Source organism: Corticium candelabrum, chromosome 7 (genome assembly GCF_963422355.1).
Source record: "Corticium candelabrum chromosome 7, ooCorCand1.1, whole genome shotgun sequence".
Classification (NCBI taxonomy): domain Eukaryota; kingdom Metazoa; phylum Porifera; class Homoscleromorpha; order Homosclerophorida; family Plakinidae; genus Corticium; species Corticium candelabrum.
In genome coordinates this window covers 8,275,268-8,288,700 of record NC_085091.1, presented here as the reverse complement: position 1 = coordinate 8,288,700, position 13,433 = coordinate 8,275,268, and the positions used below count along the sequence as shown (strand labels likewise).

At 40.8% G+C, this 13,433-nt stretch overlaps 2 protein-coding genes and 1 long non-coding RNA gene across 4 annotated transcripts; 2 read left to right on the top strand and 1 right to left on the bottom strand.

Moving 5' to 3' along the window:
* The first annotated feature begins 1,731 nt into the window (after positions 1 to 1,731).
* LOC134181826 (myosin-10-like) lies at positions 1,732 to 12,326 on the top strand. The gene is made up of 13 exons (XM_062649093.1): positions 1,732 to 2,003; positions 2,733 to 2,852; positions 2,908 to 3,239; positions 3,301 to 3,382; positions 3,441 to 3,518; positions 9,771 to 9,915; positions 9,978 to 10,036; positions 10,092 to 10,185; positions 10,243 to 10,326; positions 10,378 to 10,452; positions 10,570 to 10,650; positions 10,733 to 10,948; positions 11,008 to 12,326. Exons 1-13 carry the CDS (start codon positions 1,732 to 1,734, stop codon positions 11,284 to 11,286), a joined length of 1,917 nt encoding a protein of 638 aa, XP_062505077.1. The 3' UTR covers positions 11,287 to 12,326.
* On the top strand, positions 11,611 to 12,884 carry LOC134182310 (synaptogyrin-1-like). The gene is made up of 3 exons (XM_062649707.1): positions 11,611 to 11,745; positions 12,094 to 12,510; positions 12,592 to 12,884. Exons 1-3 carry the CDS (start codon positions 11,683 to 11,685, stop codon positions 12,652 to 12,654), a joined length of 543 nt encoding a protein of 180 aa, XP_062505691.1. The 5' UTR covers positions 11,611 to 11,682; the 3' UTR covers positions 12,655 to 12,884.
* A 97-nt stretch (positions 12,885 to 12,981) lies between these two features.
* Positions 12,982 to 13,424, bottom strand: LOC134182311 (uncharacterized). 2 transcript variants are annotated; one of them, XR_009970310.1, is made up of 3 exons: positions 13,394 to 13,424; positions 13,160 to 13,312; positions 12,982 to 13,100 (listed from the first exon to the last, which is right to left on the bottom strand). It is a non-coding gene; the product is annotated as an uncharacterized LOC134182311 (long non-coding RNA). The 2 variants fall into 2 exon arrangements; XR_009970311.1 differs by having other exon boundaries at positions 13,164 to 13,312.
* Between the last annotated feature and the right edge of the window lie 9 nt (positions 13,425 to 13,433).

Sequence of the window (13,433 nt, the reverse complement as noted above, 5' to 3'; positions counted from 1 at the left end):
CCTCAAGTACAATTCACTAATGGAGACGTGCTGGCAGCATGATCCCACTCTGAGACCATCGTTCTCCGTCATTCTCGAACAGCTGGAATATTTGCGTTCCGATCGTTCTGTCAGTGTTTAAACAGATGGAAGACCAAACGAATAGATAGATGACATGGATACTGTACTTTACGTCAAATATAGTGTATCTAATTCTAGAACCCTAACTCCAGCGCTTCAACTTTTGTTCAAATTTAATTTACTTAGATTTGTAGCTAATATAAGATCTAAAATAGAGAAGGCAGTAGTGTTGCAGTAGTTTTGAACTTTCACATTTGTTTCACTTTAATTATAGTTTTGTCTTTTTCCGCATACACTGTACTAACGACTTTGCAAGGTGGTATTTTGCAATTTGTTTATGCTGACAACTCTCGTGTCACACAGGTGATCATTATCTCTAGACATCTGTTGAAAATTTTTGTAATGCATGTTCCATTGTCACATGATGATGAAGCAAATATTTTATTAGTCGGCTGAAGCTATGATAGACTCGTCATATTTCCATTCTTGACTGTGTGCAGCCTGATCATTACATTGGTGACAGGAATGGGATGGTCTCCACTAAAAACTCTGTTGTGCGTATGTTATTCTAAATCAGGGACATAGCTAGGGCTCTCTAGACAGGGTGTACTCAGAGTCTGGTCAGAGCCAACATTATACAGTGGATATTTAGTATATCCCGCGTCATTTCGGAAGTGTGTCGATCTGAGATGCCGAGACTGTAGATTTGGCGTACTGTAAAGCACTGAAAAATAGTTCTAAAAGTCGAGTATTTATGTCTACGTACTAATATATAACTAAGAACTTCTGGTAGATCCAACCGGGCCAGCCTCAAGACCTGTAAAGAGACGAAGGATAGGCCTAGGTAGACGTTGTCAAAGAAAATACTGTCTCCGGAAAAAGTGTCCCTTCCCTTGACAGAATTTCCTAGACAATTTTTCTATGAAAAAAATTTGGTCCCCAGCAGAAGTGGTGGAATGTGATTTAGACAGCCTACTTTGTGTCACAATCCTAACCCTAACCCTAACCCTGGACTCTAACCTCGACTCTAACCCTAACCCTAACCCGTAACCCTAAAATTAATCTAACGTTGTTGCTGTCCGCTCGTTTACAGTGCGGTACCAACTAAGTCAGAGAAACAGAGTTTCCTAGGATATTTGGTTCTCCCGAAAGTATACGTAGAGAAACTTTGCTTCTGGGACAGTTTTTCCTAACAGGGGACGGTTTTTCCTAGGATGTATTGTCCTGGGGACACAATATCCTAGGAAAATAAGTCCGGGGAACAAAATATTCTAGGAAATTCTGTCCGGGGGACACATTTTTAGAGGAGGGAAGATTTCCTTGACAACGATACCTTGACCTGCATGGACCCTATGGGGTCGTATCAATATAAGGGAAGTACGATCGCCAGCTAACGCTGCTACGCCACTGTAATTGCAAGCAAACAGTAACCTTTTCCGTAAAACATTACTGTCAATTAATTAATTAAGCATAATATTACGAGAGACAGATAGCCTTTACAGTCCCAATATTCCTCACGTGACAAACGTTAGGCGTCGAGTAGTATAAAAACGTAGCTTGAAAACCTCATTTGATTACCATCACGTACCCTAGTGGTTAGCAGTATGACGCGAGAACGTTTTAGTGCCTGCCGAGTACTCGCTTCGCTTGGCATAGACATACGGGATATCAATGGAAGACTGGCAACGTTATCGACCTCAACATGAGTTGCCTGCTGATGTGCAGACATTACCAAGAGATGAAACTGTTTGTAAATTTTGCGGAGTCAGCTATCTGATTCACAACGAGATTAAGAAGCTTGAAGAGAAAGTTCAGTTTCTTGAGAGGCAGCTGCAACATTATGAGGGGTATGATAGAAGAGAAGAAGAACTCAAGAAGAAACTAGAAGACACGCTGAATGAAAAAGGTGAAGCAGGACTCAAACTGGAGAAGGAGCGCACACGGTATGCTAGATACAGCTGGTCTGCATGCCCATATATCGGCATCTCTGTGTCTGTTTGTATGATATGTCTACATGCCTGCATGTCAGCTTTTCTGTCTGCTTGTTTGTCGTTTCGTCTGTGTTGGTTACATTGGAGGAGTAGCTTTATAATGTTGCCAATTAATTTGTCAAATGAAAACGATGAAGTGTATGTGAAAATCAAGCATCTGATGAACTGGACTAGATGGATAATTTTGGCAGAATAATTTAGAAAGGATTGTGTAAGTTTGTCTCTAGCTTTGGATAGATAGAGAATTGATATAAAGACATTAGCTGAAATCAAGGTTGATATATCTACTCAAGCATTTCACCACAGTCCTTGTAGAGAATTTCTGCAATTATTACTATGCTAAACAAACATCCAGCAAGCATATGCGAGCGGTACCATGATTGTCTGAAGTGGTGACGATGCTCAACAACAAAGGATGGTAAGCACTGGGTGTGCACAATATAATGTAGAATACAGGAGGTCGGCATTCACAGCAATGTTTAGAAATAATATAGAAGATGTTGATCATTTGATGTCACACTACCTTTATATATCACACTTTTAATTACTTGAAATTTGTTTAAAACCTGATTGATTCACGGAGCCAAGAGACTGTTTTGTAACTGAAATGTGTGCACAGAAGCTGCTGTGTGTTGCTTTTCATGAAATATATCAATCACTGTCTCATATAGTTTTCTTTAGGCACCTTAGAACTAGCAGTGAGCTGAAAGAACAACAACAAATAGTTGAAGAACTTGTGACTAGTAAAAAGGTACTGCAGAGCCAAATAGTTGACATTGAAGGAGAAAACATTAAACGGAGGTGTCAGATTAATTCTTTTGCTTTGTCCAATAATGTGATTTGTTATTTATTTAAGGGAAAAGATTTTGTGTCTGACTCTTTGCCTTTCTGGTCTTAAAGAAAAGGTTCAGCTGTGCAGAGAGGCTTTGCTCTTTGCTAGACAGTTGTTTGCTGATCAGAGTAAGGCAACATCAGACTATGTTGTTCATGCGAGAGAAGAAATGAAGAGATTGATCAGCAGACTAAGTGCAAAGATGATTGAACTTTCAGTTGCTAGAGAAGATGCTATGGCTACAGTTACTAAGAGAGAAGATGAACTGAAAGAAACTAATATCAAATTGCTGCATTCTAGTACCACTTTGTCTAATCTGGAAAAAGACAAGAAAAAGTTATCGGATCATTTGAGATGTCAGGCAACATTATGGCATATGGTTGTATTGCTATAGCACGTAGAGCATGTTTGTTCTAGTAACTGAACAACGTTGTGAGGAGTTACTGGAGGCAAAGCAGAAATTGCAGACTGAAGCAAAGGAATACCAGATAACAATGACGTGAGAGATTATATCTGACAGCAATTCTGTACTTTTGATTTTATTGGCCTATTTATAGATCTCTGGGGCAGGAAGTAGAGAGACTTCAAACGCAACTTCAACGAATAGAAGAAGTGACAAGTTGTGACAAAGAAAGGTGAGACCTGCAGATATATGAAACAGGCAACTCTTCCAGTTCGTTTGGGTGGTCTAGGTCTTCGTGAGGCCTCTAGATCTTCATCTGCAGCTTTTGTTGGCAGCTGCAACTCTTCTCGGCAGTTGTCTCTCCGTCTTCTTAATGACTCAGCGTTCATGCCGGTACATGAAGAAAATGATTGGACTCAGCATTCTTCCTCTTTCCCTGGTGAAGTGCAATGCCGGCAACATCTTGCAAGTCTTTTACCACCTACTAGTTCTGTCTCATCCTCTGTTTCTTCTACACAACATTCCTTCCAGAAGGCTCTGGATGATGCTTTGAGATCTAGCATTAAAGTCAGCCTTGTTAGTCTGCGAGAACAGGCACGTTTCTGTGCTGTCGCATATCCTCATGCGGGGGCTTGGTTGAGGGCAATCCCCAACTCAAGTCTAGGCCTGGCCATGTCTCCGCGTGAATTTGTGACTTCTTTGCGTTTGCGTTTGGGAATTCCAGTTTTTCCAGCACCCCCACACTCAGTCCGTTGTGTGTGCGGTCATGAATTGGACATTTTTGGTGACCATGCTCTTGGCTGTGGTCCTCTTCGGATTAAGCGACATGATGCCTTATGTGACGTCATCTTCCACTGGTTGCTCTTAGACAACTCCAATGTACGTCGAGAACAACGCTGTTCCTCTCATTCTATGACAAGACCAGGTGACGTTTTCCATCCCGACTTTTCCCTAGGCAAGGCTGCTTATTTCGACATTTCCGTGAGGAATTCGTTCACTCCCTCTCACCTTATTAATGCTGCCATAAAAGCTGGTGCTGCTGCTGAGGCTGGGGAAGTGGACAAAGATGAACGCCATCTTGCTAACGTTTCCAGTTATGGCTGTTTGTTTTACCCTCTTGTGGTGGAATCCTACGGAGTGTGGGCTGCACATAGTCTGGAGGTGTTGAGATCAATTGTCAAGAAGTCTCTTCTATCATCTGGCTTGTCTCTGGGCCAAGCTTCCAGGCAATTTCACGAACAGTTATCTGTTCGTTTATGGCAATACAATTCAAGACTGATTAGTGACTATCTGCCTAATTATTATGACTCTTTGTGCTTCCGTCCTTAGGGCGGATATGTGTTATTTTAAAAAATTTAAAAAAAAAAAATATATATATATATGTATATATATATATGTATATATATGTATATATATATATGTATATATATATATATATATATATATATATATATATATATATATATATATATATATATATGTATATATTATAATAATAAATATATTTGTATATAATACAGATAACACATATCCGCCCTATGGACGGAAGCACAAGAGTCTAAGTCGCAATATTGTAATAATTAGGTAGATAGTCAACAATCACGAGGTCCAATCTGTCACTAATCATTCTTGAGTTGTACTGCCACAAACGAACAGATAACTGTTCATGAAATTGTCTGGAAGCTTGGCTCAGAGACAGCCAGATGATACTTCTTTACGATTGATCTCACCACCTCCAGACTATGTGCAGCCCACACTCTGTATGATTTCACCACAAGAGGGTAGAACAAACAGCCATAACTTGAAACGTTAGCATGATGGCGTTCATCTTTGTCCATTTCCCCAGCCTCAGCAGCAGCAGCAGCATCTTTTACTGCAGCATTAATAACAGGGTGAGAGGGAGTGAACAAATTCCTCACGGAAATGTCAAAATAAGCAGCCTTGCCTAGGGAAAATTTGGGATGGAAAACGTCACCTGGTCTTGTCATAGAATGAGAAGAACAGCGTTGTTCTTGACGTACATTGGATTTGTCTAAGAGCAACCAGTGGAAGATGACGTCACATTAGGCATCATGCCACTTAATCCCAAGAGGACCACAGCCAAGAGCATAGTCACCAAATATGTCCAACTGATGACCGCACACACAACGGACTAAGTGTGGGGTGCTGGAAAACCGGAATTCCCAAACGCAAACGCAGAGAAGTCACCAATTCACGCGGAGACATGGCCAGGCCTAGACTTGAGTTGGGGATTGCCCTCAACCAAGCCCCCGCATGAGGATATGCGACAGCACTGAAACGTGCCTGTTCTCGCAAACTAACAAGGCTGACTTAATGCTGGATCTTAAAGCATCATCCAGAGCCTTGTGGAAGGAATGTAGAGGTCGAGACAGAACTAGTAGGTGGTAAAAGACTTGCAAGATGTTGCCAGCATTGCACTTCACCAGGGCAAAAGGAGGAATGCTGAGTCCAATCATTTTCTTCATGCACCTGCATGAACGCTGAGTCATTAAGAAGATGGAGAGACAACTGCCGAGAAGAGTTGCAGCTGCCAACGAAAGCTGCAGAGGAAAATCTAGAGGCCTCACGAAGACCTAGACCACCCATATATATATATATATATATATATGTATATGTGTGTGTGTGTGTGTGTGTGTGTGTGTGTGTGTGTGTGTGTGTGTGTGTGTGTGTGTGTGTGTGTGTGTGTGTGTGTGTGTGTGTGTGTGTGTGTGTGTGTGTGTGTGTGTGTGTGTTATACATATTTTTATATATACAGTGTCCGAAATTCCCACTCGCCTACTCGTGAGTGGCGAGTCCAAATCGAAGTTAGCGAGTAGAAGGTAGCTGTCCACTCGCCAGAGATTAGCAGAGAAGCGGGCAGGCGTGTTGAGAATTGTTTTTAGTCAGGAGGTGTTGAGTTTACGTATCCTGTAGGGCTAATTGTGTACATAAGCATTGAAAAGCGGATGTTGGCTGTCAGAATCGCATCTAAATTGTCCTTTTATATTGTAGTGTGGGAAAGGATAGTTACTTAAAACAGCTGCTGAAACCGCAATCGCATTTACACTTCTCTTGTGTACACAAAGAATGTGACTGCAAACCTGCAAACCTTCTTGTGAAACCAGACATGTCTAGTGATGTTTTCTGAGTCCTTGCAGTACGACACTCTTGTCATCTAGGCCTAAATGCTATTACCTATCTGTCTGTTTAAATTTACCTGTAGGTTTCTTCCAATGCAATAGCATGACCATGGTACATGTATACGTGTATAGCCGCCTTTCAGGAACCAACTTAAAATATTTTAGTCGCCTAGAATATATGCAGTGAATTGTAAGGGAGTAGATAGTTTCATAGCCAAATGTTGGTAGCAAATTCAATCTAGTCTGAATCTGCTCCTAGGGTCGAGCACACAAGGGCTTGCACATAGCTACATGTATATTGCAGTCCACATGCACATGGATTTTACAGTATTTCTCAAGAATTTAAGATGAACATTTACAGTGTAGGTATACATGAATCTATATAAAAACAGTGGTATAGAGCTTTTGTGCATGGTTAGTTTAGGCTAGTTTAATAGATCACGATGGAAATGCGAACACCATAGTCAGTTCTAAATGTAGTTTGATAGGCTATTAATTTCTATATGATCGAAATTAGGAAAATTTAAGAGGCGTCTTTATATTGCACCTTATGGCAAGAAAAATTGTCTACAACAAAAGAATCAAGAATGATGACAAGCACGAGGATAAAATGTAATGCACTTGTTTCTTTGTTGTAAACAAAGGCAATTAGTAATACACATAAGTATAGTATAGTCTAGTAATTACTGCAGATTCTGTTACACAACCACTACTAACTTTTAGACATAGCTAGCTTGTTAATTAATAAATAATGAATTAAAATGAGAAGTGTGTATCTATCATAGTTTTACTTATTTTTATTGTAATTGTACCAGTTACTAAAATACATTAACAAAATATTAATTTATGCACGCATTGGGACTCCAAGGCTTTTACTTTGGCGAGTAGAAAATTTGTGAATTTCGAACACTGATATATATAAATTTTATTGAACAATTAATAGCATACAGCGAAGTCCCAACTTAAAACATTATCTACTTCCGCAAGCATGTGGCTAGAAATCATTCTAGCGTTATACAACCATAATTTTACAGACATTTGCTCTAGCAAGTTCTTTAAAGCTTTCCAGAAAGGAACAGCTAGCACAGCATGAACTTTAGAAGATATAGATTTCAAAGTTTCTAGGCAATCTGGTGACCATAAACCGAGCGTCTCTACCACCAAGGGGTAGAAAACCCCGCCTACATATGTCACTCTTGCATCGTGACGATCATCTTTGTCCATCTCAGCCGCTTCTGCAACTATTCCTGATGTTTCAGCAACTCGAGGGATGTATAATGGTTGCAACGTGTTTCTTACTGTGATGTCAAAGTATCCAGGACGTCCATTCAAGAAATTTGGATGGAAAACATTACCTGGCCGGTATTTGGTTTCACCGGAGCTTCTCTGTTCTTTTACAACTTGTTTCGAATCAATAAGAAGCGATTGCCAAATAGTCTCACACTAAGCATTATGACGACTCAGACGATGTGGACCATGACCACATCCAACAAGGTGATCTCCATAAGGGTCAAGTGGCTGACCATACAAACATCTAATGTCGTTTAGTGGGAAAGGAAGTATGGGCAGACTCAACCAGTATCTTGAAGCTACAACAAACTCATGGGGTGACATGGTGAGGCCAAGGTTATGGTTTGGAGTTGCTCACAACCATGCACCCGCATGTGGAGATGATATAGTCTTCAGGCGGGCTCTGTCTCCGAGACTCGCCAAATCTAGCAGGTTAGAAAAAGAAATGTCATCTAGAAGACTTTGAATCTGGTTTTGTGTAGCTGTCGACAAATCCAATGAGGTTGATTCACTTTTAGAAAGTAGGTTACATACGATTCCTCGTGTTTCCTCTTCTCCTGGTAATGATTGGAGAGAAGAGGGAAGAGAAGATGGACTGCGTTTCAGTAGAAAGTTAACCAATTTTCTATTAGAGTTACAGCTTCCGAGAAAAGCAGATGGTGAAGTAGATACGGCTTCCCTAATGCCCATACCTCCTTTTCCAATTGGTAGTACAGCTTGTGACCATGCAAAGTCAGAAATAGAAGATCTTGTGATCCGGCCAAGTGATTGTCGTAGATCATCATCAATACTAGACAATTGCCCGTTAGCAATACCAGGTCTCACTGAACGAAGCAAATGGTTAATTTTACAAATTGACAGACAACTTCTCAACAACTGAAGTTCTACTTGTGGATTTTCAAGATCCGAAAGATGAGAAAGGGCCGCAGCTACTTGATCAACTCGCTTCTTGAAACAATTAGAGAAGAATTGAGATGTTCCACACACGGGCGAATCAAGCAATTCTATTCCATCTCACAACCGGTGTACTTCTGGTGGAAATTCCGGATGTATTTGATCACCCCAAGGCCAAAACACTTCACACTTTGATAAATTGACGTGAAGGCCCAGGAGAGGAGCTTTCTCCATGATAAGACTTACCAACTTTTGAGACAGATTTTCTTGTACCAGCAAAGGTTCCATCATCGAGGTACCACAAATTCAAATCCAAACCAGACACTTCTCCAACTTCATCCATTAATTCTAGAATGACTAAAGAGAACAGCATTGGTCCCAGGGGATCCCCTTGTTGTACACCTGTTGTACACCTGCTGTAGACTTAAGGTGATGATAGCCAAACCATAACTCAGCTGCACAGTGGTAACACCACTATACCCATACTACCAATTCAGGAAATTCCCTGTCAAGTCTCTTCAGGAAAGAACTTCGATGACACTCATTAAACGCGTTTGTCATGTCCAGCTTGAAACAACATCGGTCCTGTTTATCACCATTCTCTTCAATGTATGACCATAGAGAATGGACACTTGCTTCTAAACCTCCTCGTATTCCTACGCCTACGTGACCACAAGGTAACAAGATGTCTGGTAAACGAGGCTTGATGGAAGAACAGCAAAGACGACTAGCCAAACGACGTAACACTTTCCTGACAGCAATGGGTCGAACACCACATGATTTCTTATATATATATATATATATATATATATATATATATATATATATATATATATATATATATATATGGTATCTCTTGTACATAGAATGGATGTGTTAACTACTCAAATACGTACATGCCATCTTCCATGCTCTTGTGACTTGCTGCTCTTCAGTAGTACAGAGTGGGTTGTGGACCACTTTGCTGGCACACTGTCAGAAAACATGTGCGTCTAAGATTGAAATAGAGCAAGTATGGGCCAAATGAGCCTAAACCACGTGTGAATGTGTTTGCCTGCTGTTGGACTTGTTTAATTAATTATTTAATTAATTAATGATGGGTAACCTTACAGAATCTGAACAGTAATCATGCTTGAGAGTATAATTGGCAGTTTTCTTAGGTTTGTTGGCAAAGTAAAGAAATTGGAGACATCTGTGGAAACAATGAATAGTAAATGTTCTTCCTTGGAAGAGCAAGTGAGAGAACATCAGGTTCTAGTACAGACATGGAAAGCTAAGAACATGACAATTGAAGGAGAAGCCACAGTTAGCTATAGATTCTCTAGCTCGAGTTTATTGTGACAGCCTTGTTGAGTCATAATGTTTAGTCTTTGAAGTCTTCACTGACTGAAGCACAAAACAACCTGAAAATAGCAAGAGAAGAAAAGTCTATTCCTGATTGACTTCAGTACTATTTTGACAATTTAATTGTCTCTTTGCAGTGAGAAACTTATAGGAGCGCATCACGCTCGTTTGGAACAACTGAGAGAAAGCTATCAGGAAAAACGTCATGCCGTCGAGGAACTGTACCGACAGGTAGAAGGTCAAAGAAGATTGTATGATTATTATAGTCACGTAATCTCTGAACTGCAGCAAGAAGAGAAGCTCGATTTAGAAGGTAGAAAGAACAGAGAAGAGTGTCATAAACTGAGAAACAAATTGCGAGAAGCTAATGAGGTCTGAGGTAAAACGTTCCGTCTACGTTTTGCTAACACTTTCTACGTCAAGGTGATGTTGAAGGAGGCGGAGAGAAAGAAAATTATTCAAACGTCTTCTCGACTGTTACAAAGTCAAAATGATGAGGTAAATGATCGTATTCGGCACACTTTGCCAGTTGTCTGACTTTTGTTGACTCTACCAGTTGAAAGTATACTGGCAATACTCGTAATATAATGCTGTTTTGCTCTTGCTGATGTCTAGCTGAGTGAGCAACTGACCTTGATGAAAAGTGACCATTCACGAGTAATTCAACAGTTGCGAGGTGAAATTGCAAAGGAAAAGGTGAACAACACAAATATACATGCGTACGTTGCTCGTTACTAAAAGTTGATTTGGTTTAATTGGAGCGACTTTGTGCACGCAGGCGACGAGCGAGGCAGCATTAGGCAATCATATTTCGGAAACACGTCATTTGCGGTCTCAACTGTTGAACTTGCAACAGCAGTTGGAAGTTTCACTGACCGAAAACGAAGGGATGGTCAAGTGTTTGGCGGCGTTGGAGAAAAAACACGGAAGACCTGCAGATACGTCGTTAAGAACCCAAGAACTTCGAGCAACACTAGAAAAAGCTAGTGAAGAGGTATAGGTTGGGGTTCTTTTGTTCTTTTTTAGTGTAGAATTATTTGCTTTTCGAATTAGATAAAGTTTCTTAGAAGTACTGTACAAAGTGAGTGTGAAGAACGCATCAGACTTACTGAAGCTTTGGAAGCTGCACGGTTGCAGTTGCATGAAGTGCAACGGAGAAACCTGGCGAGCACATCGTCCTTGTCAAGTCATTCTGTTTCCACAACAGGACAAGTGACTAGGAAACAGAGCACGGCGAGTACGGGAGGCAGAACGGGTTCGGCACAACTCGATGTAAATAGAAGGCGAATTGAAGCTGCTATGGGCAGGAGCTCTCGCACTGGGAAGTGTTAACCTAGTGCACTAAATGAGTTACGTATATCTTTCATTAATTAGGAAGCTGTCAAACACAGCACTTCAAAGACAGGAAGGTATAGACATGATGATACACATACATTAATACATGTTTGGAAATAGACAGAGACCGCGTAATTTGCATGAAAGCGGTGAAGTGAATGGTGAAGTGTGTCACTTCAAATACAGAAAGAGATGTGCTTGTCGACGAATCGTACAACACCTCAGAACACAGAGAATGAAGATGCGAACAGAAGAGATGACGAGATGGTGTACTCAACGCATGGCGTGAAACTGGCGTGACAGTGGAGGTGGGCTGTAGACTTCCACTCTTGGCAAGTAGCACATGCTTTGCTGTCACGTTACTGTACGCCTGACAGTCCTCCTGGGAGGAAGATGGTTCGGTTTGTAGGAACAAGAGGCGCTATTCTGCGCATCATCCTGAGGACCTTTGCAGCGGTTAGTACAGTGTATACAATCTTTACCGAATACATGATTTAGTAATGCAAGAGCGCTCCCACGGTATCATGGTGTTTGTACATGTAGTGTTGGGCATAGTCGTCGTGAGAACGTCACCATATAGGACTGGACTTTACCCAAAGGAAATGGATAAAACGACGGTTTTCACGGCCGATTTTTTAGAGTGAACGCTATTTGGCTGTCGAGTTGTTTTTGAGATTGATTTCATTTGACACGTTTCCTATCTTAATTAGTAGTAGTCGAGGTGTAAGGTGAATTTAGGGGGTTGGTTTTAATTAATTGACTAACGATCTTTTCAGTATTATACACGTCTGCTTATTGTTTCAGCTGTTTGCGATCATCGTCTTTAGTACGACTGCTGATCAAGTAGAAACGAGATATTTTGGCTTCAATGTGTGCTTGCTCGGTCTCCACAGCGATTCTGATAACAAACAAGGAGATGCCAACGCTTGCAACTATGCAATTGCCATTGGAATTATGGCTTTTTTGATTGCTGCTGCGTTTATTTGTCTGGACTCGTTGCTGTATCTTGTTAATATTGGAAATGATCGCATACAGTTCTTCGTTGCATTTGCTGACCTCATTTTGTCGCTTATTTTGAGTTTTTTGTGGCTCGTGGGTTTCATCTATCTCATCGACAAGTCAGTCAATTCTGGCCCTAAGAATGAAGATCCGTTTACTGCAGCTAACAAGGCAGCCGTTGGCGCATGCATCGCTTTCAGCTTGTTTTCGTCTCTTGTTTGGGTGAGTTGAGCACTACGTGTGTATAGTTGCTCTTATTTACTGAGGTTTGCATCTGTATACCTTGCAATTTTGTCTGTCTAGGGAGGTCTTGGCTATCTTGCCTTTTGCCAATTCAGAACTAGCCGTACAGCACTAATGGGTTGATTATTTGAACTTTTATATTTACTGATCAAGTGGCGGTGCTCAGGACATAATTGCTGCACTAGTAACAGAGGGGGACGGGACAATAGAGGACATTCTTCTCTAACAGGTTAACTTAATTTGCTATCCTGTAGAGTTTTCTAGGTGCGCGCATGTATTGTGTATTACTGTAGACTATAGCTTGTAGTCGGATAGAAAGTAGCGAGTTTAAAGAAGTGTGTGAGAAAGTCAAATGAAGTCACAACACTATCTAGAACGCATGTGGTGTGTCAATTACCAACTACAACAGCATTGTACTACATAAGTTTGCCAGTCTAGTTGAAACTGTTTATTATTGACATCATTAGAATGTTTGTAAAGTAATGGCGACACTACTGGTGACTGACTTCAGTCTCACGAGCTATGGCTCGATGATGTCTCCATTAATTCTTTGCTCAGCCACTCTGACGCTGACAGAGTATTCAAGATAACCTTGTATTTTAGCTAATAATTAATTAATTGTGCTTACCCACTTTTGTCTAGAAAAACGGTTGTGGTTTAGAATCAGCGGTGCATGTATGCGAGATCTCGTACAGCGTCCAAACACTTGAAAGCTACCTGCGTGACGTATACTTGACGATGGAACTAACTAACTAGATTTCTGAATGTACGTCGTAGACATCTAGTCAATAGTGAGAAGAATGAAGCAGCTGTAAATAGTATAATAAGTGTTGTAGGATATTTGGTGAGCAAAAGGCAGCACCTCAGTCCTGTCGCTTCGTGAACAGGTTCTGATCAGCCTC

Bases quoted from the DNA above. Each gene is read 5' to 3' on its own strand.
- LOC134181826 (XM_062649093.1), top strand. From the start codon at position 1,732: ATGGAAGACTGGCAACGTTATCGACCTCAACATGAGTTGCCTGCTGAT. The intron at 10,186-10,242 runs GTAGAAGGTCAA...TCTGAACTGCAG, and splicing joins TCGAGGAACTGTACCGACAG to CAAGAAGAGAAGCTCGATTT. The intron at 10,327-10,377 runs GTCTGAGGTAAA...TTCTACGTCAAG, and splicing joins AATTGCGAGAAGCTAATGAG to GTGATGTTGAAGGAGGCGGA.
- LOC134182310 (XM_062649707.1), top strand. From the start codon at position 11,683: ATGGTTCGGTTTGTAGGAACAAGAGGCGCTATTCTGCGCATCATCCTG. The intron at 11,746-12,093 runs GTTAGTACAGTG...TTATTGTTTCAG, and splicing joins TCCTGAGGACCTTTGCAGCG to CTGTTTGCGATCATCGTCTT. The intron at 12,511-12,591 runs GTGAGTTGAGCA...TTGTCTGTCTAG, and splicing joins TGTTTTCGTCTCTTGTTTGG to GGAGGTCTTGGCTATCTTGC.